Raw genomic sequence first — 19,918 nt, forward strand, 5'->3', positions numbered from 1 at the left:
GACCTCCTCCTCCCATTTATCTGACAGGACCACGGTAGTTACAGTAGCTGGCTGGGATGCTGCAGGGCTGGAGGAAAAAGACTGGTCCACAGATAAGAAGCCGCATTTATAGCTAAATATAAGTCTTGCAGCTGGTTTGTTTCATATACTGAACTTGGCAGGACTTCTTGCTGGTATTGTGTGCCTCATAAACAAAGGGTCTGCTGATTTCCTCATTAAATGCAGTCTTGTATAAAGTACTTAAAAGCAATACTTGAGTAAAAGTGCAAGTGTCTTACCAGAAAATGACTTTGGTAGAAGTTAAAGTTACCTTTTAGAATATTACCTGAGTAAAAGTCTTAAAGACCTCATATTATGCTCATTTTCAGGTTCATAATTAGTTTACATGGTTTAATAAAAAATTAAAAAAAACACCAAATTTTTGTTGTACAGCACATTACTGCAGCTCCTCTTTTCACCCTGTGTGTTGAGCTCTCTGTTTTAGCTACAGAGTGAGACATCTCACTTCTGTTCCATCTTTGTTGGGAGTCGCACATGCTCAGTACCTAGGTAAGGACTACTAGCCAGTCAGAAGCAGAGTATGAGGGCGTGCCCTGACAGTACCTAGGCAAGGACTACTAGCCAGTCAGAAGCAGAGTATGAGGGCGTGCCCTGACAGTACCTAGGTAAGGACTACTAGCCAGTCAGAAGCAGAGTATGAGGGCATGCCCTGACAGTACCTAGGTAAGGACTACTAGCCAGTCAGAAGCAGAGTATGAGGGCGTGCCATGCTAGCAGCTAGGCGAGCATTATAACGTGTGTTCCAAAGTGACCACGTTTGTCTCTGAAGTAAAGGCTGGACTACAATAGAGCTGTTTGGAGCAGTTTGTGAACAGTGTTTTCTGTTGGAGATGGTAAGTCCCTTTGGGGGGGGGGACTTTGGGCTTTTTCACTTTGTTAACCTATAACATGCACACAAAAGATATATAACACAATAAAGGAAAGGGAAAAAGCCACAAAGCATAATATGAGCACTTTAAAGTATCTGATATTTAAGTATCAAAAGTAATTTTCTGATAATAAATGTACTTTAGTATTGGAAGGAAAAGTTAAAAAGAACTTTGATTATGAACTTTATTGTGGCTTCCTTACAGTGAAGCATTATAGTCAGGGTTTCCACACCTCAAACATCCAATTCAAAGTCTGACATCAACAACGAGAAAAACAGAAACAGAAGTATATTTTTTTTGTGTGAGGAAGAATCTTTCACTCCAACGTACCAAAAAATTTATTTTTTTTGCAAATACGGCCATACGGTGTGGAACGTTATCTAGATCACCACCCCATTCACCACTGTCGTCAGCGGCTCTGCTGACGTTGGCGGCAGAGCCTGCAGCAGGTGTTTCCATGACGCTCCGTTATTATGCTTCCTCCTCTTCTTCGGCAAACAGGCATTACGTCACCAACTGGAATGGAGCGTGCATAAACTTGCAATCCAGGAGAAATGATTCGCCAAACGGCTTTTTTGCAGTCTAACAAACTGACTTCTGATATGTTCACATGTACACTGTTATTTTGTAGTAACGAGTAACAAAGATGCTTAGGGGAAATGTAGTGGAGTAAAAGTATACATTTTATTTAGGAAATGTAGTCAAGTGAAAGTTGCGAAGAAGTATTTGTTGCATTACAATACTGATTAAAGGAGTGTGAGTAATCGACAAAAAAACTAAAGGGTCTCTCAGACATTAGTCATGTTCTCTCAGCCTGCATACCTCGGTTGATACACTTCAGTTACAGCCCAATCTTGTTGTAACTAACTACATCTGAAAAAAAAATAGTTTTCTATTGACACATTTAGCTATTATCTATCTACAACCTTTACATGTAGGAGTTATTTTTAACATAGTGCCGTGACACTGGCATAGCTGATGTGATCTAAACATTTCCATTAACAGTTAACTCCAGAGCGTTTATTCCGATGGATCACTTTATATAAATATGTTGGAGAGCTTCTGCGTGTTCCACTGTGGTTTGTGACTTATTTTCCTGAATAAAAAGCTGTTTTTGATTTGACTCTTTAATGTTGACATGGAAATGGCGCAGTAATACTTTTAGTGATACTTGGTGTGCTCAAAAGGCTCTGGGAGTGCTGTCGTGCTGATTTGATCACGTTCTAATTGTCTAGTTGACCAATCAGATTGCCTGGTCGGATCTACTTTTTGTATAATGGGGATTCCAGACAAACACAAGAAAAATTTGGCCCCGAGGTCAAAACTGGGTTAAAAAGGTTTAGCGACTGGTAGGGACATAGGGCTGTACCGAATACCATTTTTCAAGCTTCGAAGCTTCGGTACTTATCAACAGTGAAGTATTTCTCCAAAAGTGGAATTGGTCTCAACGTTTTGCTGCAGGCATTCAAAATAAATGGAAAGACCATTTTTGCCAGACTGTGTGACGAATGACGACCGAGGCAGTGTTTGTGAATGAATGTTCAGCCAGCCAGCGCCTTACTGTATTGGCATTATACACGGCCGTAACTAACGTACTGAAAACAACACCAGGCTGCTACAGTATAACCATACAGACCTCTACACACATCAGACTGCCCGCTCTGTTGCACTGTAACTCAACTATTCTCCGTTCCTAGCTGAGATAAGACGACATAACGCTGCTAACGAATATTCGAATCCCAAAATTGAAAATCAAATACCTACCCATCGAACAAATATTCGAATATTCGGATCCAGCCCATAGTGATGTAACGATGCATCATGAATCGTTTAATAATCGATATAAATGTATAAAGATTACCGGTTGAGATAAAAAAAATTAAATGAATTTTTATGGCCTAGGGTTTGACGGTAGTTAACATTACACAGCATGTAATGTTAGCCTACTGTTGGCTAGTAAGCTAGCTGGTTTAAACACGGTAAAAATGACAGTTAAACGCTGTAAAGTGTGTCTGTATTTCAAAAGGATCAAACTTTATTCTTAATCGTCACATACACACAGTATTTAACCCATCCTAAGTATTAGGAGCAGTGGACAGCTATACATACAGCATCCGGGGAGCAACTTGGGGTTCAGTGTCTTGCTCAGGGACACTTTGACATGTGGCCGGAGGAGCCTGGGATTGATCTGCCAATCTTTTGGTTGCGGGGCGACCATTTTACGTCCGGGCCGCAAGCCACCCCGGCCACAAGCCACCCCGGCTTCACTGGAACAGGACTTAATGTAGTGTAGTGGCTTCAAATGACGACCAAAAACTCTTGTCTTTTACTGTGAACATTTTACTGTTCAATATGCTGCAGTTTTACAAACAAGAAAAGGAACAAACCTAAGCATGACGGACATTTTTGCACCTAGCGTCTCACGTTCATCTCCTCACACAAGCTCGCGAGGGTACACAACAGACAACTTCTGTGTAGGCTGCTTCAAAATAAAAGCACTTCCTGTGACGGTTCGTAGTATTACCAAATTACTGTTAAACGAATAAGGTTGTGTACATTTTTCACGTTAGCTGTAAATCAAGTACTGTAAATAAGTTAAATAGTGAGTTTTAACCACACTATAATTTAACATTTCCTTTAGACTGTTTTAAACTAAACAACATGAATTGCTTATTCAAGTGCGTTAAACAAACATTTCACACACTTATTCAATTCCGGCCCATAAACTCATGGTGCATTCAATGTTACTGATAATCCCCCTTCTGTCCTCTAGTGTTTCTTCTTTTTGTCATTTAACAGCAACTGACTGGTGAAATAGGTTATTGGTATATGTTATTGTTATTATATTTTAAATAGTCTAAATTTGACCGTATTAAAAAAGTTACAGCGTCATATTAGCTTACACATAGAAGAACGATTTGAGTCCGACACATGTTTGCTGTCCGTTCGATTTAAGAGAACTGGTACTGGATCTGTGCTTGGGTATTGGAATCTGTATCCAGGGAAAAGAAAGGATAGGATCGGTGCAGTCCTAGTGACATATTTGGGAATGTTTTTATGATGGGAAGTGTGTTCTTGGAATGCATTTTATTTCACCACTTTATAAATGGATTGTGTTTTCAGGACTCTCTTAAAAAGACCATGTGTTATATCCAGTTATAAGTGATTCCAAATTGCTGATTTAAGTCAAAGAAGTGTCTAACAAAGCCTCTTAATCCATGAAGTCCCCGCTTTGAAAAATAATCTTGAATGGTGTTTGGTGAAAGACGTCTCACAGTCCGTGGATAAAATGTTTTTTTCATTGGTTCTAACATGTCGGCAACACTTTCTTGGCTTTTGGATTTATCATCTCTGTAGTAAAAGCTCCATTTGTATTTATTTTATATTTATTATGGCTGGAAAGGAGCTGACAGGCAGCACAGCGCCGGAGTCAATAACATCCTGCTCTAATTGTTCCTCTGTCAATCACTGAGAGACTACAGACGGCAAAGTAAGAGGAAGGTAATTCATCGTCCATTTCACTGACATCTTGGAATGTTGTCGTGTGGCAGCATTAGACACTTGAGCAGACTAGAAAGCTTTATATACGATACTGAAATAGGACTCCTATTCATGACTTTGATGTATTACAGGTCTCTGTAACAGCCACTTAGAGACATTTCTACGTTTTGGTTTAAAGGTCCCATGACATGGTGCTCTTTGGATGCTTTTATATAGGCCTTAGTGGTCCCCTAATACTGTATCTGAAGTCTCTTTTATATAGACCTTAATGGTCCCCTAATACTGTAGCTGAAGTATTTTTTATATAGACCTTAGTGGTCCCCTAATACTGTATCTGAAGTCTCTTTTATATAGACCTTAGTGGTCCCCTAATACTGTATCTGAAGTCTCTTTTATATAGACCTTAGTGGTCCCCTAATACTGTATGTGAAGTCTCTTTTATATAGACCTTAGTGGTCCCCTAATACTGTATCTGAAGTCTCTTTTATATAGACCTTAGTGGTCCCCTAATACTGTATGTGAAGTCTCTTTTATATAGGCCTTAGTGGTCACCTAATACTGTATCTGAAGTCTCTTTTATATAGATCTTAGTGGTCCCCTAATACTGTATCTGAAGTCTCTTTTATATAGACCTTAGTGGTCCCCTAATACTGTATCTGAAGTCTCTTTTATATAGACCTTAGTGGTCCCCTAATACTGTATCTGAAGTCTCTTTTATATAGGCCTTAGTGGTCCCCTAATACTGTATCTGAAGTCTCTTTTATATAGGCCTTAGTGGTCCCCTAATACTGTATCTGAAGTCTCTTTTTATATAGGCCTTAGTGGTCCCCTAATACTGTATCTGAAGTCTCTTTATATAGACCTTAGTGGTCCCCCTAATACTGTATCTGAAGTCTCTTTCCCGAAATTCAGCCTTTGTGCAGAATTACAGCCACTAGAGCCAGTCCCACAATGAGCTTTCCTTAGGACGTGCCATTTCTGTGTTTGTAGCTATTGAGGAGGAGAGACGGGGGGGCAAGGTGGAGAGTGGGGGTGTGGCCTTGACCAACTGCCACTGTGCTCATTTGAAAGCCATGATGTCTCTCTCTTTCTCATGGGGGGGGCCAAATTCTCTGGGCGGGCAAAGCAGAGAAAGGGGAGGTAACCTTTCCCCTTATGACGTCAGAAGGAGCAAGATTCCAGATTTGCTACGTTCACACCTCATATTCACACTGCTCTGGCGTTTCAGAGCCCCTAAATTGACCCTTCGCTAAGCCCCGCCCTCCTTAGTTACTGTTGCTACACCTGACAAGCTTTCGTGCCTGGCACGTCTATTACAGTATGTATGCACCGGTGTCAGACATTCCCAAGGAGATAATTAGTCATTTTTGGCGAACAGGTGAAATATCTGAGAGAGCAAGACAAAAGGGACTGTAGTATGCATTCGAGGGATATATCCACCACATAATATGCAACCAATTAGAGAATAATTTCATCAAAATTGAAGCTAAAGCCTATAGGTCATGCAATAATGTAAGCCGCCTCATACGCTGACCATTCAAATGGGAAACACACAAATTGAGGAACAGCTATGTTCATGCCCAGCAGGGTAAGTGACATTTGAAAATAATCTAATAATTATAAATCAAACAGCTTATCCATAAATCTTGTTGAATAAACACAAGACATTACCTTGAACACTTTGCAATGATAACATTCTCCTGCTTATATTTTTAGCGATTAACAAAATGCTGAAATATTTTTTTAAAAGTATGTCAGTGAGCCTCCATCTTGTCTTTAATCATCTTAGGGACGGGTTAATAACAGATATGTACCCACTCGATCACTCTCTGGGACATGTTTTCATGCTAATCGAATGTGTTTGGAGCTTGAAACAAGCTAGCGCGGACCGCTGATTAGCTTACAACGCTACTATTCGGGGCACAGGGACAGTAAAAATAAATCGCTATTTATACCAATAAAAAGGCTCAAAATATCACCACACTTCAACGGTAGCATAAGAGGGTCCCTACATGTTAACCGAAGCATTGAGAACATTGTAAGTGTACAGACAGTTTATTAAAAAGATAGTTTAGAAAGACAGTAGCTCCCAAGGCGGCGGCCGCCTGTATAATAGAAACGCGACTGTCGACTTTATAATCTATCTTTTTAATAAACTGTCTGTACACTTACAAAGTTCTCGATGCTTCAGTTAACATGTAGGGACCCTCATTATGCTACCGTTGAAGTGTGGTGATATTTTTGAGCCTTTTTAGTGATATAAATAGCGATTTGTTTTTACTGTGCCCCGAATACTAGCGTTGTAAGCTAATCAGCGGTCCGCGCTAGCTTGTTTCATGCTCCAAACACATTCGATTAGCATGAAAACGATCGAGTGGCTACACATCTGTTATTTAACCCCTAGGTTTGTTTTGTCCTTTATTTTACATTCAAATATATGCATTATTAACAAAGAACTGTCATCATTTCCAAGCAATGCTGTGCTGAGTTAGCTAGCTAGCTAACATTAGCGTGTTCTTGCCTTGGAGCAAACGTATGTGTTTTTGTTAATACTGTCGACATTTACCTAGTTGTGAATGGGGCCCCCCCACACTGCTTGATCCACGCCCGGCCTACTTGGGTTTTAGGTTTCGGGAAGGAAAAAAATTCCACCACCCCGTCTAAACTTTTAGGATACCAGGTATCGGATTTGCTTCGGCGTACGGTGTTTCCCTCGCTCGAAAGCTTGACAGACCTCCTGCGCCTAGTTACGGTTGCTAAGCCACGATTGGCCTGTGGCGGTTTTCGGGCGTGGCTTAGCGAAGGGTCAATTGGAGACATTTGGAAACACTTCTGACCCATTTTGGTTTGGAATCTGCGGGGTTGTGTTGCAGTCTCAACAGCCGGAAACGGATACCTTTGGCAACTGACACTGACGCCAACGTTTCTTCGCCGCCCGATTGGGTCCAATTGGTCATGACGTCTCATTCTCTGAGAATAAGCTACTAACGTTACCATGGCAACTACCAGCAACAGCGGCGTATACACGCTGCCTCCTGTTTACCCCGGCAAGCGCATGCCCAGTGTACGAGAACGTTGATGAGATATGTGGTTAGGCAGGGTTAGTTTAAACGGAGATTAGTTCGAGCTAAAAACACTTGTGAGATCGCTTTTGGCTCAGAACTCCGCCTAAAAACAAAAAAGTAGCAATGTAAATGTAGCCTGATGCTTCCCACAAAACATAAAGTTATGAGAGAGATGCATGAGGAGAATCACCTCACCAACAACAATGAAACATCTTTTCAGAAGTTCTCTGTTAATCCTGGAGACAAAAAAAGCAGCATGAAGAAAGCTTGACTCAAAGTCAAACTACTTTCCACTGTCCAGCTGGCCAGACCAGAAAACATCGCCAGCCCTTTCCTGCAATAACCAGACGGGACTTTTGGACAAAAATGAATAATTCATTGGATTTTTCTTTCATACAAAAAGAGTTCAAATTAAATATACTGAAACAAAATATGAACTATCAGGACTTACGAATATTGATTTTTTTTCCCTGTGACCCTGCCTCGTAACTGTTTTTTCTTTACATTACATGCTTTTGATAATCACCCTCCTTTCGCGCAGCACTTCAGGGAAATCCCGCCTCTTCTCTGAACCCAAAGCTTCACACATACTAGTGGTTAGCTCATTGGCCACCTGACTGGGGGGTGGGTGTGGCCCGCCTGCGTCATAGGGCTCGAACGGGAAGGGAAACAGGGACTTGGGTGATCAGTATGGGGACATGTGGAGGCAGACAGACTCCATGGAAAGTTCAGCGTTTCCTGAGTTAACTGACGTTTTCTTTTCTCCGAGTATGTTATGTCCGCATTTTTCAATGTATACTAAATGAACTGTCAACCGAGTGACAAAGGGAAAGGAGCCGGGCTGGCCAACAGCAGTAGCGAGACTGAGAGGCCAACGCACACAGTGCTGCGGAGGAGGGTCTGGCTAGTCCACACAGCATTCCCGGATGGGAGTAAATCGTGCTCTGGTTTAATGAAGCTCAGCATAAATTCTTTCAGGAAGACTTGTAAGCAGCTGCATTGTCTTCAGCTGAATGTGGGCGTTTAGTCTTTCAGTTAAACCAACCACATTTGCCACATACTCCGTGAGCTATCACGTTGTTGCATTCAAACTTAGATCTAAATCTGTTCTACTCTCTGCTGCTGCCAGTTGTCATTTCAGGCTAAAACAATGCGATTCCCCCCCCCAATTCACCTCCAGTTCTCATCATTCCCAGCAAAATCCACCAGAGGTTAGAACACCAACACAAAAGGAAGAGGAAGGGGACGGACATCCAGCCGAAAATGACGGGCATCCGACAGAATTTGTCAGAAAAATCAGCTACTATTTTGATGGATTTGATTTTAATTGTTTAAGTCATTTATCGAGCAAAAATAGCAACTATTTGCTTCTCCAATGTGAGAATTTACTGCTTTCCCTTTTTATAAATGATAGTATATTGAATATTTTGGGGTTTTGGACTGTAAGTCGGACAAAACAAGACATATGAAGATGTCTACCTTGGACTCTCGGTAAATGTGATGTGCATTTTTCTCTATTTTCTGACAATTTATACACAATCAACCAATTAGTATAGAAATAAGCTGTAGATTAATCAATTTGTTGGCTTTTATTTAGCCTTCATTTAGTACAGCCTAAGATTTTGACAGGAAAGGGTGGAGGGGGGAAGACAGAGAGAGAGAGAAGGGGGACTACATGCAGCAAAGGGCCACGGGTTGGAGTTGAATCTGGGCCGCTTTGGTAAGGACTGAGCCTTTCGTATATAAGAGGCGCACGCTCAAGCATGTGAGCCACCAGGTTTGGTGTCATAGTCAACACAGAATGTTACTCCTGTCCAAAGTTATTGTTGACTCTGAAACAACAATGAGACTATTTGAGACACTTAAAGAACTTCACTGAACAGCAGAATGATGAAACTCTGAGGATTAGTGTCTCTTTAAGGAAACTGTACTACACCTACTCAATGGTGGGAACACTGGGATACATCACTGCCTTTGAAAGACTTATTTGCCAAGTCATGAGTGTATGACTCACGACCAGCGGTGGAAGAAGTATTAAGATCCTTTACTTAAGTAAAAGTACCGATACCACACTGTAAAAAATACTTTGTTACAAGTAAAAGTCCTGCATTGAAAATGTTACTAGTAGTAGTAAGTATCATCAGGGAAATGTACTGAAGTATTAAAAGTAATAGTACTTAAAAATCCTTTTTAGAAAGTGTAAAGGATCCAAACAGTTGTGTGTCTGATCATTTCAGCTGGACTTGTAGGCCGTTATATTGTTGACTATAGTTTTAATTATTATTTCATTTATAATAAAACATCAGATTTTATAAACTACATGTGTTTTGTGTGGGATAATCGTCATTTGTGAAGTAACTAGTAACTAAAGCTCTCTCCTTGGCACCCCCCAAAGAGGTTTTAGCCAGCCCCAAAGGAAAATCACCAGCACCAAAATGATAAGAATTGAGATTAAAAATAGCAATTAAAATCCTCTCTGAATGTGTTTAAGAGTAATTTACCAAACAACCGCTGAACAAGCAGAACATAAACTTGAAATATGAGAACTAATCTCACTTTTATCTCCAGAGTCAGGCTGTACCAGACTCTCTCTGTGATTTATGTAAATATTAATATTATTTGTTTAACCAGTTTTGTTAATTGGGGTTTTATCTCAAGCATAACATACATTTTTGTTAATCCTATTGTCAGAAATAACAGGAAAATGCATACAGATTTCTGTCAAATAAGGTAACACAGACTCATTGCCTTTACTGTATGCAGACCGATCATGCTTACTGTCCTGTCACCCCCGTCCCCCCAAAAGGCTCATTCTGAGTCAGGAAAAACCCTGGTAGTGGAGTAAAAAGGACAATATTATGTTATTATGTCTATAATGTTAGAAAGTAGAAAGTGGCTTGAAAAGTAAATTCAAGTAAAGTACCTAAATCATGGTTGCAGGTGTCGCCGTGGTCCTGCTCTGCGCCCTGCAGTGCCCTGCTACGCTCTGCAGTGCCCTGCTACGCTCTGCAGTGCCCTGCTACGCTCTGCAGTGCCCTGCTACGCCCTGCTACGCTCTGCAGTGCCCTGCTACGCTCTGCAGTGCCCTGCTACGCTCTGCAGTGCCCTGCTACGCCCTGCCACACTCTGTAACGCCCTGCAGTGCCCTGCTACGTCATGAACTACTACAACTACTATTTCTAGTCATAGTTCCATTATCTTTATTGTGACTATAAATGCCACTGTTCATCACACTCCCAACCGGCACCATCAGACACCGCCCACAAACAGCCTGGGTCTGTCCCAGGTTTCTGCCTAAAAGGAAGTTTTTCCTCGCCACTGTCGCACTAAATGCTCGCTCTTGGGGGAATTACTGGAATTGTCGGGTAAATTATAGTGTGGTCTAGACCTCTGTAAAGTGTCTTGAGATAACTTTTGTTATGATTTGATACTATAAATACAATTTTATTTGAAATAAATTAAAGTACAAGTACCTCAAAATTTGTACTTGAGAAAATGAAAAGAAAAGAAGTACAGTACTTGAGAAAATGTACTCAGTTACATTCCACCACTTCTCACGACCAGAGAAAGTGTGTGTCTACATCAGGTCAGACTGGTGTTATGGAACGCTCAGGGCTGAATCTGCAGCAAATGAAAGATTAATTAAATTGCTGGGCTGTTTTTTGCCTGTTTTGACGCGTCTATCGCCGTCCCTTGAGGAAGTGAATCAGCGCTCCACGGCAGACAATGAAAGCCGAGCTGGGTTTGAGTCAATCATATCTACAAATCAATAGACAGGGATGGATTTACATTTCTCTCATTCAACCCATTCCGCAGCAACACTTTCTTCTGCCTTATTGCTTTCATTTCTTAAGATCTTCAGGGATATACCTCTGGAACACACAAAGTCTAGATGCGATTAAGAAGGAAGGAGAGAGAGAGAGAGAGAGAGAGAGAGAGAGAGAGAGAGAGAGAGAGAGAGAGAGAGAGAGAATGGCCAATTCCCCCTTGGAATCCACACATTGTTTCCCCTCAGCCGATGGGGGATTCTTATCAAAATGCTGCCAGGACTGTCATGAAAGGATATGGTAATTATTACACACACACACACACACACACACACACACACACACACACACACACACACACACACACACACACACACACACACACACACACACACACACACACACACGGCTGATATAATGTGTCTGGTGTGGGGGCTATTTACATACCCTTCTAGAGTGCTTGTCACATTCAATTAATTACTCTCTGGCAGGGTGACAAAGATGATTAAAAAGAATCATGAAAAATATTTCCTCATACGGCTCCAAAGAAAACTAGTTTACTAGTCCTTTTAAAATGAAGCCAATCGATATGTAAAACAAGGCATGCTGTCTTAGTTCAAGTTAAAGGCGTTTTATTTTCCTCCCTGAGAGGGACTACACCAGGTCCAGCAGGATGTTGCACATCACTCCCACTTCATCCACGTTACATTGGCTTCCTTTCAAGTTCAGGATCCAATTTAAAGTTCTTGTTCTGACTTACAAAGCTTTGCATGGTCACCTGTTTATATCCCTGACCTGCTCCATCCTTACATTACTAACAGGTCCCTCAGGTCTTCTGACCAGGGATTACTGGTGGTCCCAAGCACTCCTTTAAAAACTAAAAGGTGACCGTTCCTTTGAAGAGGTGGCTCCGACTCTGTGGAATGCCCTTCCTATTGTCTAAGGCGTCTGGTATACTCACCGTACCCGACCTGTCGCGCGCCAGTGACACGTCATGGGAGCGCCGTAACTATTTATACTCGCGCGTGGTAGTCGCGACACTAGTTGCAGTCTTCTCCTGAACAGAGGTGTCGCTAATGAGGAAAGGCTACCGACTTTGTTATTTCTACGGACTGGAAGAAGAAGAAAAAAGGTAAACAACGGCAGAACTGGCAGCAGCGTGGACGTCAATGCTTCGATTTGATTGGATGACCTACTTGGTCGGATCAAGCCTTTCATTCACCATAAAAGAACTCATCTTAACCCGGTAAGTTTACAAGAGAGACTTAAAGCAGCTACACACCGGTCCGATAATCGGCCGTTGGACAGTCTGGCGAGGTCAGTGACTCGAGTCTGTGAGGTGTGTTCTGTGCCGTCATCCGTTGGAGGAGCTGTTGGCCTTCATTTTGGCCGACCTGACATGCTCAGTCAGAGACAGGGCAGTCGGGACTCACCCGGAAACGGCAAGCGGGATGACCGTGACTAAGCCTCTCAAAATCTGACGAAAATCTTTTAAACTGACCTTTGTCGATCTGAAATGAAGACAGATTCAGCAACTGCACGGCCTATTTCTCGCTTAAAATGTTTTCAGAAACACGTTTCGGTGAACTATTTTAGTACAATATGAGATCGTATTCTGAATGAGTCGCCAGTAATGGCCGTTCGAAAAATCCAAAATCCGGAAGCAGCAGCCAGATCCATGTGACGCGTTCGTCCAATCAGCTGCCGGTTTTCATTTTTTGGGCGACAATACAGATTAGCGCCTCCTGCTGTTATGGAGGCACTTTTTTGGACCAACTCGCCTTTTCTGCCAACGGTCGGCTGTCTGGTTGGTGTATAACTGCCTTTACAGTCACCCTGAGAGTCCTGGCATCCGGTTGCCCTCGAACTCGTCTACGCTTCCCGTTTCCGCTTTGCCGTGCGCCGCTGAAAAAAAAATAAGAGTGGTCGCACACTTTAAATCCTGGACGTCACATTGGCGCACGACAGGTCGGGTGCGGCGACTGTAAAGAGGCCTTTACATTCTGCAGTCTCGGTTGATGCTTTTAAAAAACTTGTTTAAACTCGCTTTTGTCTCATGTTTGTAACTTTGGGTTTTTAAATTATTTTAATCTTTTATTTCCATTGGTATTTTATTTCTCTTTTGCCTGCTCATTTACTGTTTGGGTCTTACTGTACTCTAACCATTTTTATCATGTGCAGCACTTTGTGAATTTGTCTGTAAAAGGTGCTATATCAAATCAACTTATAATAATAATAATAATAATAATAATAATAATAATAATAATAATAATTACACAACCATTCCTTCTCCTGAGGAAAGGCAATGCAGAAAAGGAGTCAGAGTTTGTAGGAGCAGCTGTGATCATGAGCTGTGCTTTATTCTGGCAGGGGGGTGGGGGGGAAGAAGAAAGAAGCTGAAGCCTGTGGGGTAATGAGCTGCATCACAGCGTCCGCTCACAACCCCTCACATCTGATGTCTTTCAGCGAACACAGCCTATTTAACACTGTCGGATCAATTAGTAGGTGAGGAAAAGGGCCGGGGAGACGTGGAGCCTTTTGTTCAGACAGACAGACAGACAGACAGACAGACAGACAGACAGACAGACAGACAGACAGACAGACAGACAGACAGTTTAAAAGGGAATTTATCTCAGAGGAAGGTTTTTAATGCTGACAGAGTGCTTTGCTTATCAAACACAACGGGCTGAATCGGGATCTTTGTGGTGAAACGTATAGAGTAAATCAAACACCGGGGGATGTGACAGCCTTGGTGGGGATTCGGGAGCAATCTGAGTGAGGCAAATACCCCAAGGGGCATATGAATACAGGAATCTACATTTCAAGTAGCGCTGCGCCCCCCCCCCAGCTCATATCTCCTGCCTGCCGCTGAAATACACTCGAGCAGCCCGAGTATAATTTTTCACATATGACTGAGGTCTCCCGACTGCAGCCAAGCGCCTTTCATTCTTTCAAGAGGGCTCCTTTCAGCGTGGACATTCTTCAAGGAAGCCTCCCTTTACACAAAAATGTCATTTTCTATACAAACGTATGCCTGTGAAATTTCTTTTTCCCCCCTCTGCTGTTTGGCCCTTTGTCAGGAAACATAAAGGCTTGCTTCGGCCAGATTAGCCTCGTCTTTGAGATCGGAGAGCCGACAAACAGAACTGCCCAAGGAGATCGCTCCGATTGTGACAGATATAGTACCTTCATAATAACAGGTGTTCTGTCACTGCTAAAAAATACACTGTGGCTGTGCAGTAACACTGCAAGCAGAATGGTTGAGGAATTGTTCTATTGTGACAGGTGAGAGGCTCAATCTCCATTTAAGGAGATGTCTGCAGATACAAACTTTTCAAAGGGGGAGAATGGCTTTCACGATGTTACATCTTTTTGATGAGTTAACATAGTGAGCCAGCAGGTGCTGAACATGTAGCATTTGTTTTTCAAAAATGACAAAAGAAGAGAAAAATCTTTCAGTAAACCATAAAAACAATAGATGTTCACTTGAGGTGTATTCTTACGGTCTTCCCAAAAATAAAGCTTTGAATTAAGACTGGGCGATATGGAGAAAATCAAATATCGGTTTCATTAACTACTAATAGTCGGTATTGGCCTTGAAAAACCATAAAAAGACACCAGGTATCAGGATTGGTACTGGAAGAGAAAATACCGGGTCGGTGCGTCCCAACTCTTTTGCATCGGGTAGAAATATTTGGAGCGACTAAACCCAGCTGTGGCCTACATGCCTGAGAGCTTCCATGCATCAATGACTTCCCCTGCTTTCTCAGCCCCACAGGAAATGCCTGGACTTCAGGAACTTGCTGCGTGCGCTGCTCACCGTTACCTCCACCGCTAACGCTGCTCCCAAAAGTCAAGTCGGTTTGAGAAGAATACCAAATGCTGACTCAACAAAACTCTGCACACAATGAAAGCTCTTACTCAGATCTTGATTGGCAGGAGCGTACCGCTGTCTTTCACCACGCTTGGGAAAGACAGCGGCACAGTGCCTATCCCACCCTCGGGGAAGCGTGAGCAAACACAGCGCTGTTGATACAGTGATCCTAATGGTAAACACTGTCAATCAGGTCAATGGCACAGATATAAATATATTTTATTTTTCCTTGAAACCCCGAGTCGTCCTGTATTCATGCTTCAGACTGCCTACAAGGTCTATTCATTAGGCTTCAGCCTGAGCAAACAGTGGTGCAAATACAGCACAATAATCTACCTATGCTATTCATGTGACTCATTGAGCCGGCACAATCCACACACACACACACACACACACACACACACACACACACACACACACACACACACACACACACACACACACACACACACACACACACACACACACACATCAGGTGTCGGGGGAGAATAGCCCTTTTAAAAACACACAATTAACAGGCTCCTACCTGCAATTTGGCGGCGGGTCCAAGGTTATCTCTGCAAGCTCTTTCTGGATTCTGAAACAAGAAAGAAAAGCTCTGTGTTATATATAATCCCAGTCTTATACACACACACACACAATGTAAACTCAATCTGTAAGTGTATGTACACTGAATACCTCATTGCTTTTCTAATGAGCTCCTGAACACAGGAATGAGTCTTGTCACGCAAGATCAACACGGGGGATGCAATCACGCCTGAATATTTGCCTTTTTTTTTTTTTTTTTTAAACCACACGATCATGAATTGATAATGATGTCAAAAGGGCATGTCGGATAAAGGAATCATATGAATCACATCATTAATTTAGCAGCTGATCGTGGTCCTGTCTCAGCCCTCACGCTTTCAGGGAGCTCTTTGGAGCATTTCCACACTGGGCAGGCACATAAAAAAGGGTTTAATGAATAGACCATAGCGAGGTCAGATATCTCCCTGGTTAAGTGTTCATTTCATAACTATGTATACTATCTACATATCAACTGTGTGGAATTGTGAAATTGGAATGGTGGAGAAAAAACAGCTCCAAAGAGAAAACCCAGCTCCAAAATCAAGATTTTGACAATTCTATTGCTGAAGTGCCTGACTTTGCACTGGCCCCAAATGGCCAAATATGGCTCCCCATTGAATTTGGAAGGTGATTCACATACTACAGCTCCTCCCGGTCCCACTGATGCCCAGCATGTCCAGCATGTCCTTAGTGATTTGCCAACAAGGATCCGGCGGCCAGGTGTTCTACTTTCCGGTCACTCAGTCAGCTGTGAATGCTGCTGTTATCCTCTCTCCATGCAGAGAGTGCCATCTCAGCCTTATTTACAGATGATGATGAAGCCCTACACTCTAAATGTTTCAACTTTGGACTTTTTTACAGTGGTTTGATGGATGTACTGTACGTTTCCATGCTTTTTCCACAACTTTCCGTAGACTGCGTGTAAAAGTGCTTCTATGACCTTAAATATTTCTTTTCTTCTTGGTTTGTTAAGAAGCAAGGGTTTTTTTCTACCGTTATAAGGCTTAGGCGCAGCACCCAAGCCCTTTTGGGCACCCTCTAAGCTGAATGAATGTAAAAATCAACATGAGCATCAAAACTAACTAACTAACTTTGAGGGTTCAACGATGAGGGTTGCCCGATGGCCCGGGACAAGTTAGACGCCACTTTGGGCAAGTAAATGTGACAACCTACTTGCGTCATTGTATCTTAATCATTTAATTTGAATTTGCTGTTTTGATGCTTTCAACGTTTTACTTTTACTAAAAAACCTTAGCGTTGAACCCTGGCCTTTTCTCAGATCTAATGATTGCAGGACATGATCGTGGACTTCTTAAATAAATAAATACCACTCAAAAAGACAAAACTTGCTAATTATCTGCTATAGCTTCTCCAATGTTTTAGACAAAGACATGGTCAAAATAAATGTCCAAAATTATGTGAAATTGCATTTCATCCATTATTTTGATGGAGAGTGTATCCTGTGGGGTAGGCCTTTCGTAAAAGGTGGGTTTGAGGGAGGTTTGAAAGGTGGGTAGAGACTGTATGGTTCGGATGGATAGTGGGAGGGAGTTCCAAAGGCGAGGAGCAGAATGGCTGAAGGCTTTAAACCCTATTGTGGACAGGCGGGCAGGAGTGGAGAGCAGTGAGGAAGAGGAGGATTGCAGTGTTCGGGATGGAGTGTAGGGCTGAAGGAGAGGTATGGAGGAGCAAGATTATGGAGGGCTTTGAAGACTTTGCATTGATGAATCTGGCAGCCGACTTATGAGTGGCACTCTCAAGCGTCGCCATCATCACCGCGGTGGCAGAGTTCAACCAAACACATTTAACACCGACGGTGGAGGCAGAGAGATGTTTGGGTTAACCGCAGCCGGCAGAGACCCCCCACCCCCGCCTCCGACAGGCGAAGATAGTCTGTGAGTATGTGGAAGTTATTCACTCTCAAATCACTCGTATGAAATTAGTTATGACACAAGCTTTGAAAAACTAACATTAACATAACGCTTCTGCCCGACCTCCACAGTGTGGATGTGAAAGTGCTGTATGGAGGAGTTAATTAAACACAGCAGGAATGACTTGCTAGCTCAAGATTTAAATCATCAAAGCACTAGGGAAAGCTACTGAGTGAAAACTATTCCAGCATATATACTTGAGTAGTTTTTTTTAGGCACACTATTTCTGACCGAATATCCTCTAAAGTATCGGGGATCGAAAAATGCCTCGTCATTCAATACCCCATTTCAATACCTAAGCAGTAAATCTCATCAGCGTCAGTGAGCCAATAAGAACGCAGCATGCTTCTACCAAGATCTAATAATAGGTTAGGGTTAGGGGTCCCCTGTCTAATGTTACACGTCGTAGAGACACGCAGGAAAGACTCTACGTTACACAGAGAGATGAGGCTCACGCAGTAGGAGCTAAAAAAAAATAAAATGTTGTAATGCCGTAATGTTGTAATTCCTTTTTGTATTGGTATCGCAAAAAGTATCGTTTAGGAACCGATATAGAAGGCGCGGTATTGGTATCGGTATCAGTATTGAACGATACCCAGTAGGGGTGGGAATCACCAGAGGCCTTACGATACGATATCATCACGACACTTATGTCACGATACGATATTATTTCGATTTTAAACATATTGCAATATTCTGCAATATATTGCAGTTCATTACCTTTTTTCCAACTTCTAATTTTTCCCCGATTTCAAATGATGTCCCCAAAAGGAAACTTTGTCAACATCTGTTTTATCTAAAAAGATACATTTTTCGTTTTTTCGTTTGTTCATCTCACTTCAATTGTATTGCTCCAAAATGGGATTGTCAAGCAGACAAACTGACCAACACATATATAATAATAGATCCATACTTGGCGTCCGTGTATCGATACGGTATTGCCACGGAATATATTGCGATACTATGCTGTATCGATTTTTTCTCCCACCCCTAATACCCAGCCCTATACTGTAAGAGTTTCATTTTTAAATCTGTAACTGCTATTGTGTTATTTAGACAAGGCATCAACCAGTTGAGAAAACAATCTCACCGCAGGATCCACTTAGTAGCTGTTCTGGAGCTTTCGATCATGTGCCATGATCTTCATCAGTAGATTGAGTTTGACCAGTTCTTCTCGAATTGTATGTACAATTTTCTTTTCTTCAGAGTAAGCACTTCTTGGTCATGTTGGCGCACTTAAAAGCAACTGGGCAAACTCCATCTCCTGATGAAGATCATGAGATATGAGCAAAAGCCCCAGAACAGGTACTAAATGAAGGTACTGATAGATTGTCTGCTCAGCGGCTGTTTCACAGGTTACGAATGAACTTTAAAACTGAATAAATGAAATGTGTAGATTTGAAACGTGGTGTATTTATCGAAATAAAGCCCAGTGGAACATCTGTCATTTTTTTCAGGGACATGAGGACCTACCAGCTGGAGCGCCCGGTCACCCCATAAGGTAAATGGTAATGACCTTGATATAGCCCTTTTCTAGTCTTAAGCTTGATTTAGGTAGGTTGCCGTAGATACCTACATAGGTAGGCAGAGATACGTAGCCTGATGTGCACCTCCCCAGAAATGTAACTACATGTCGCGGCGACGCAGACCACAACAACTGATTGGTCCGTTTGGCCGTGGCTTGGTGGTGTTGCATTTCCCCCGACTCATCTCCTGGTTCTCCTTCTCCATAAACAACATGAAATCAAGGAGAGGGTTAACTTCTCCTGCTCCAGATTTCCCACCGTGGTCAGAAAGAACAGGGGAGACACTTTGTTCCTCTGTCTGTGCCTCTAGAGTCGGTACTCGCTCCGAAGCTAATCCCCGTCACTCACTCACTCGCTCTACCACACACCCCCCACGCACACACGTGTATCGGCTCTGCTATTCTCTTAATATTATCTCCCAAGAGATACCTTAGAACAACGCAGACACAACAGCGCATCCTCACAATTGAGTAGGCCACTTACATAGGCTACGGAATAGGCTCTGCAGACTATGTACAACCATAAATGAGCCTTTAGCAAACACTCCAAGTGCTTTACATCCAGAGCATGTGAGCAGAGCATGTGAGCAGAGCAGAGCGCGAGTCAGCAGGGAGCTTTAGGCCTTTATAGCGTTTAAAAAAGAAGAAGATACAATTTCTTTTGAAAGATAAACTTTGGTCTTCATGATTAAATCTGATATTTGTTGCTGCCAAATCGGTTTGTCTGGGGGCGGTGTACAGTTATGTTGAAGCCTGATC

At 42.3% G+C, this 19,918-nt stretch overlaps 1 protein-coding gene across 1 annotated transcript in view; it reads right to left on the reverse strand.

Moving 5' to 3' along the window:
* Positions 1-19,918, reverse strand: part of LOC144529013 (ubiquitin-conjugating enzyme E2 E2-like) — a 94,862-nt gene that overhangs the window by 61,185 nt on the left and 13,759 nt on the right. Inside the window, exon 3 of the mRNA XM_078267934.1 lies at positions 15,663-15,713. Within this exon, the coding sequence (XP_078124060.1) occupies positions 15,663-15,713 (51 nt within the window). The remainder of the gene's footprint in view (positions 1-15,662; positions 15,714-19,918) is intronic.

The sequence above is a fragment of the Sander vitreus genome, chromosome 14 (assembly GCF_031162955.1).
Source record: "Sander vitreus isolate 19-12246 chromosome 14, sanVit1, whole genome shotgun sequence".
Taxonomy (NCBI): Eukaryota; Metazoa; Chordata; class Actinopteri; order Perciformes; family Percidae; genus Sander; species Sander vitreus.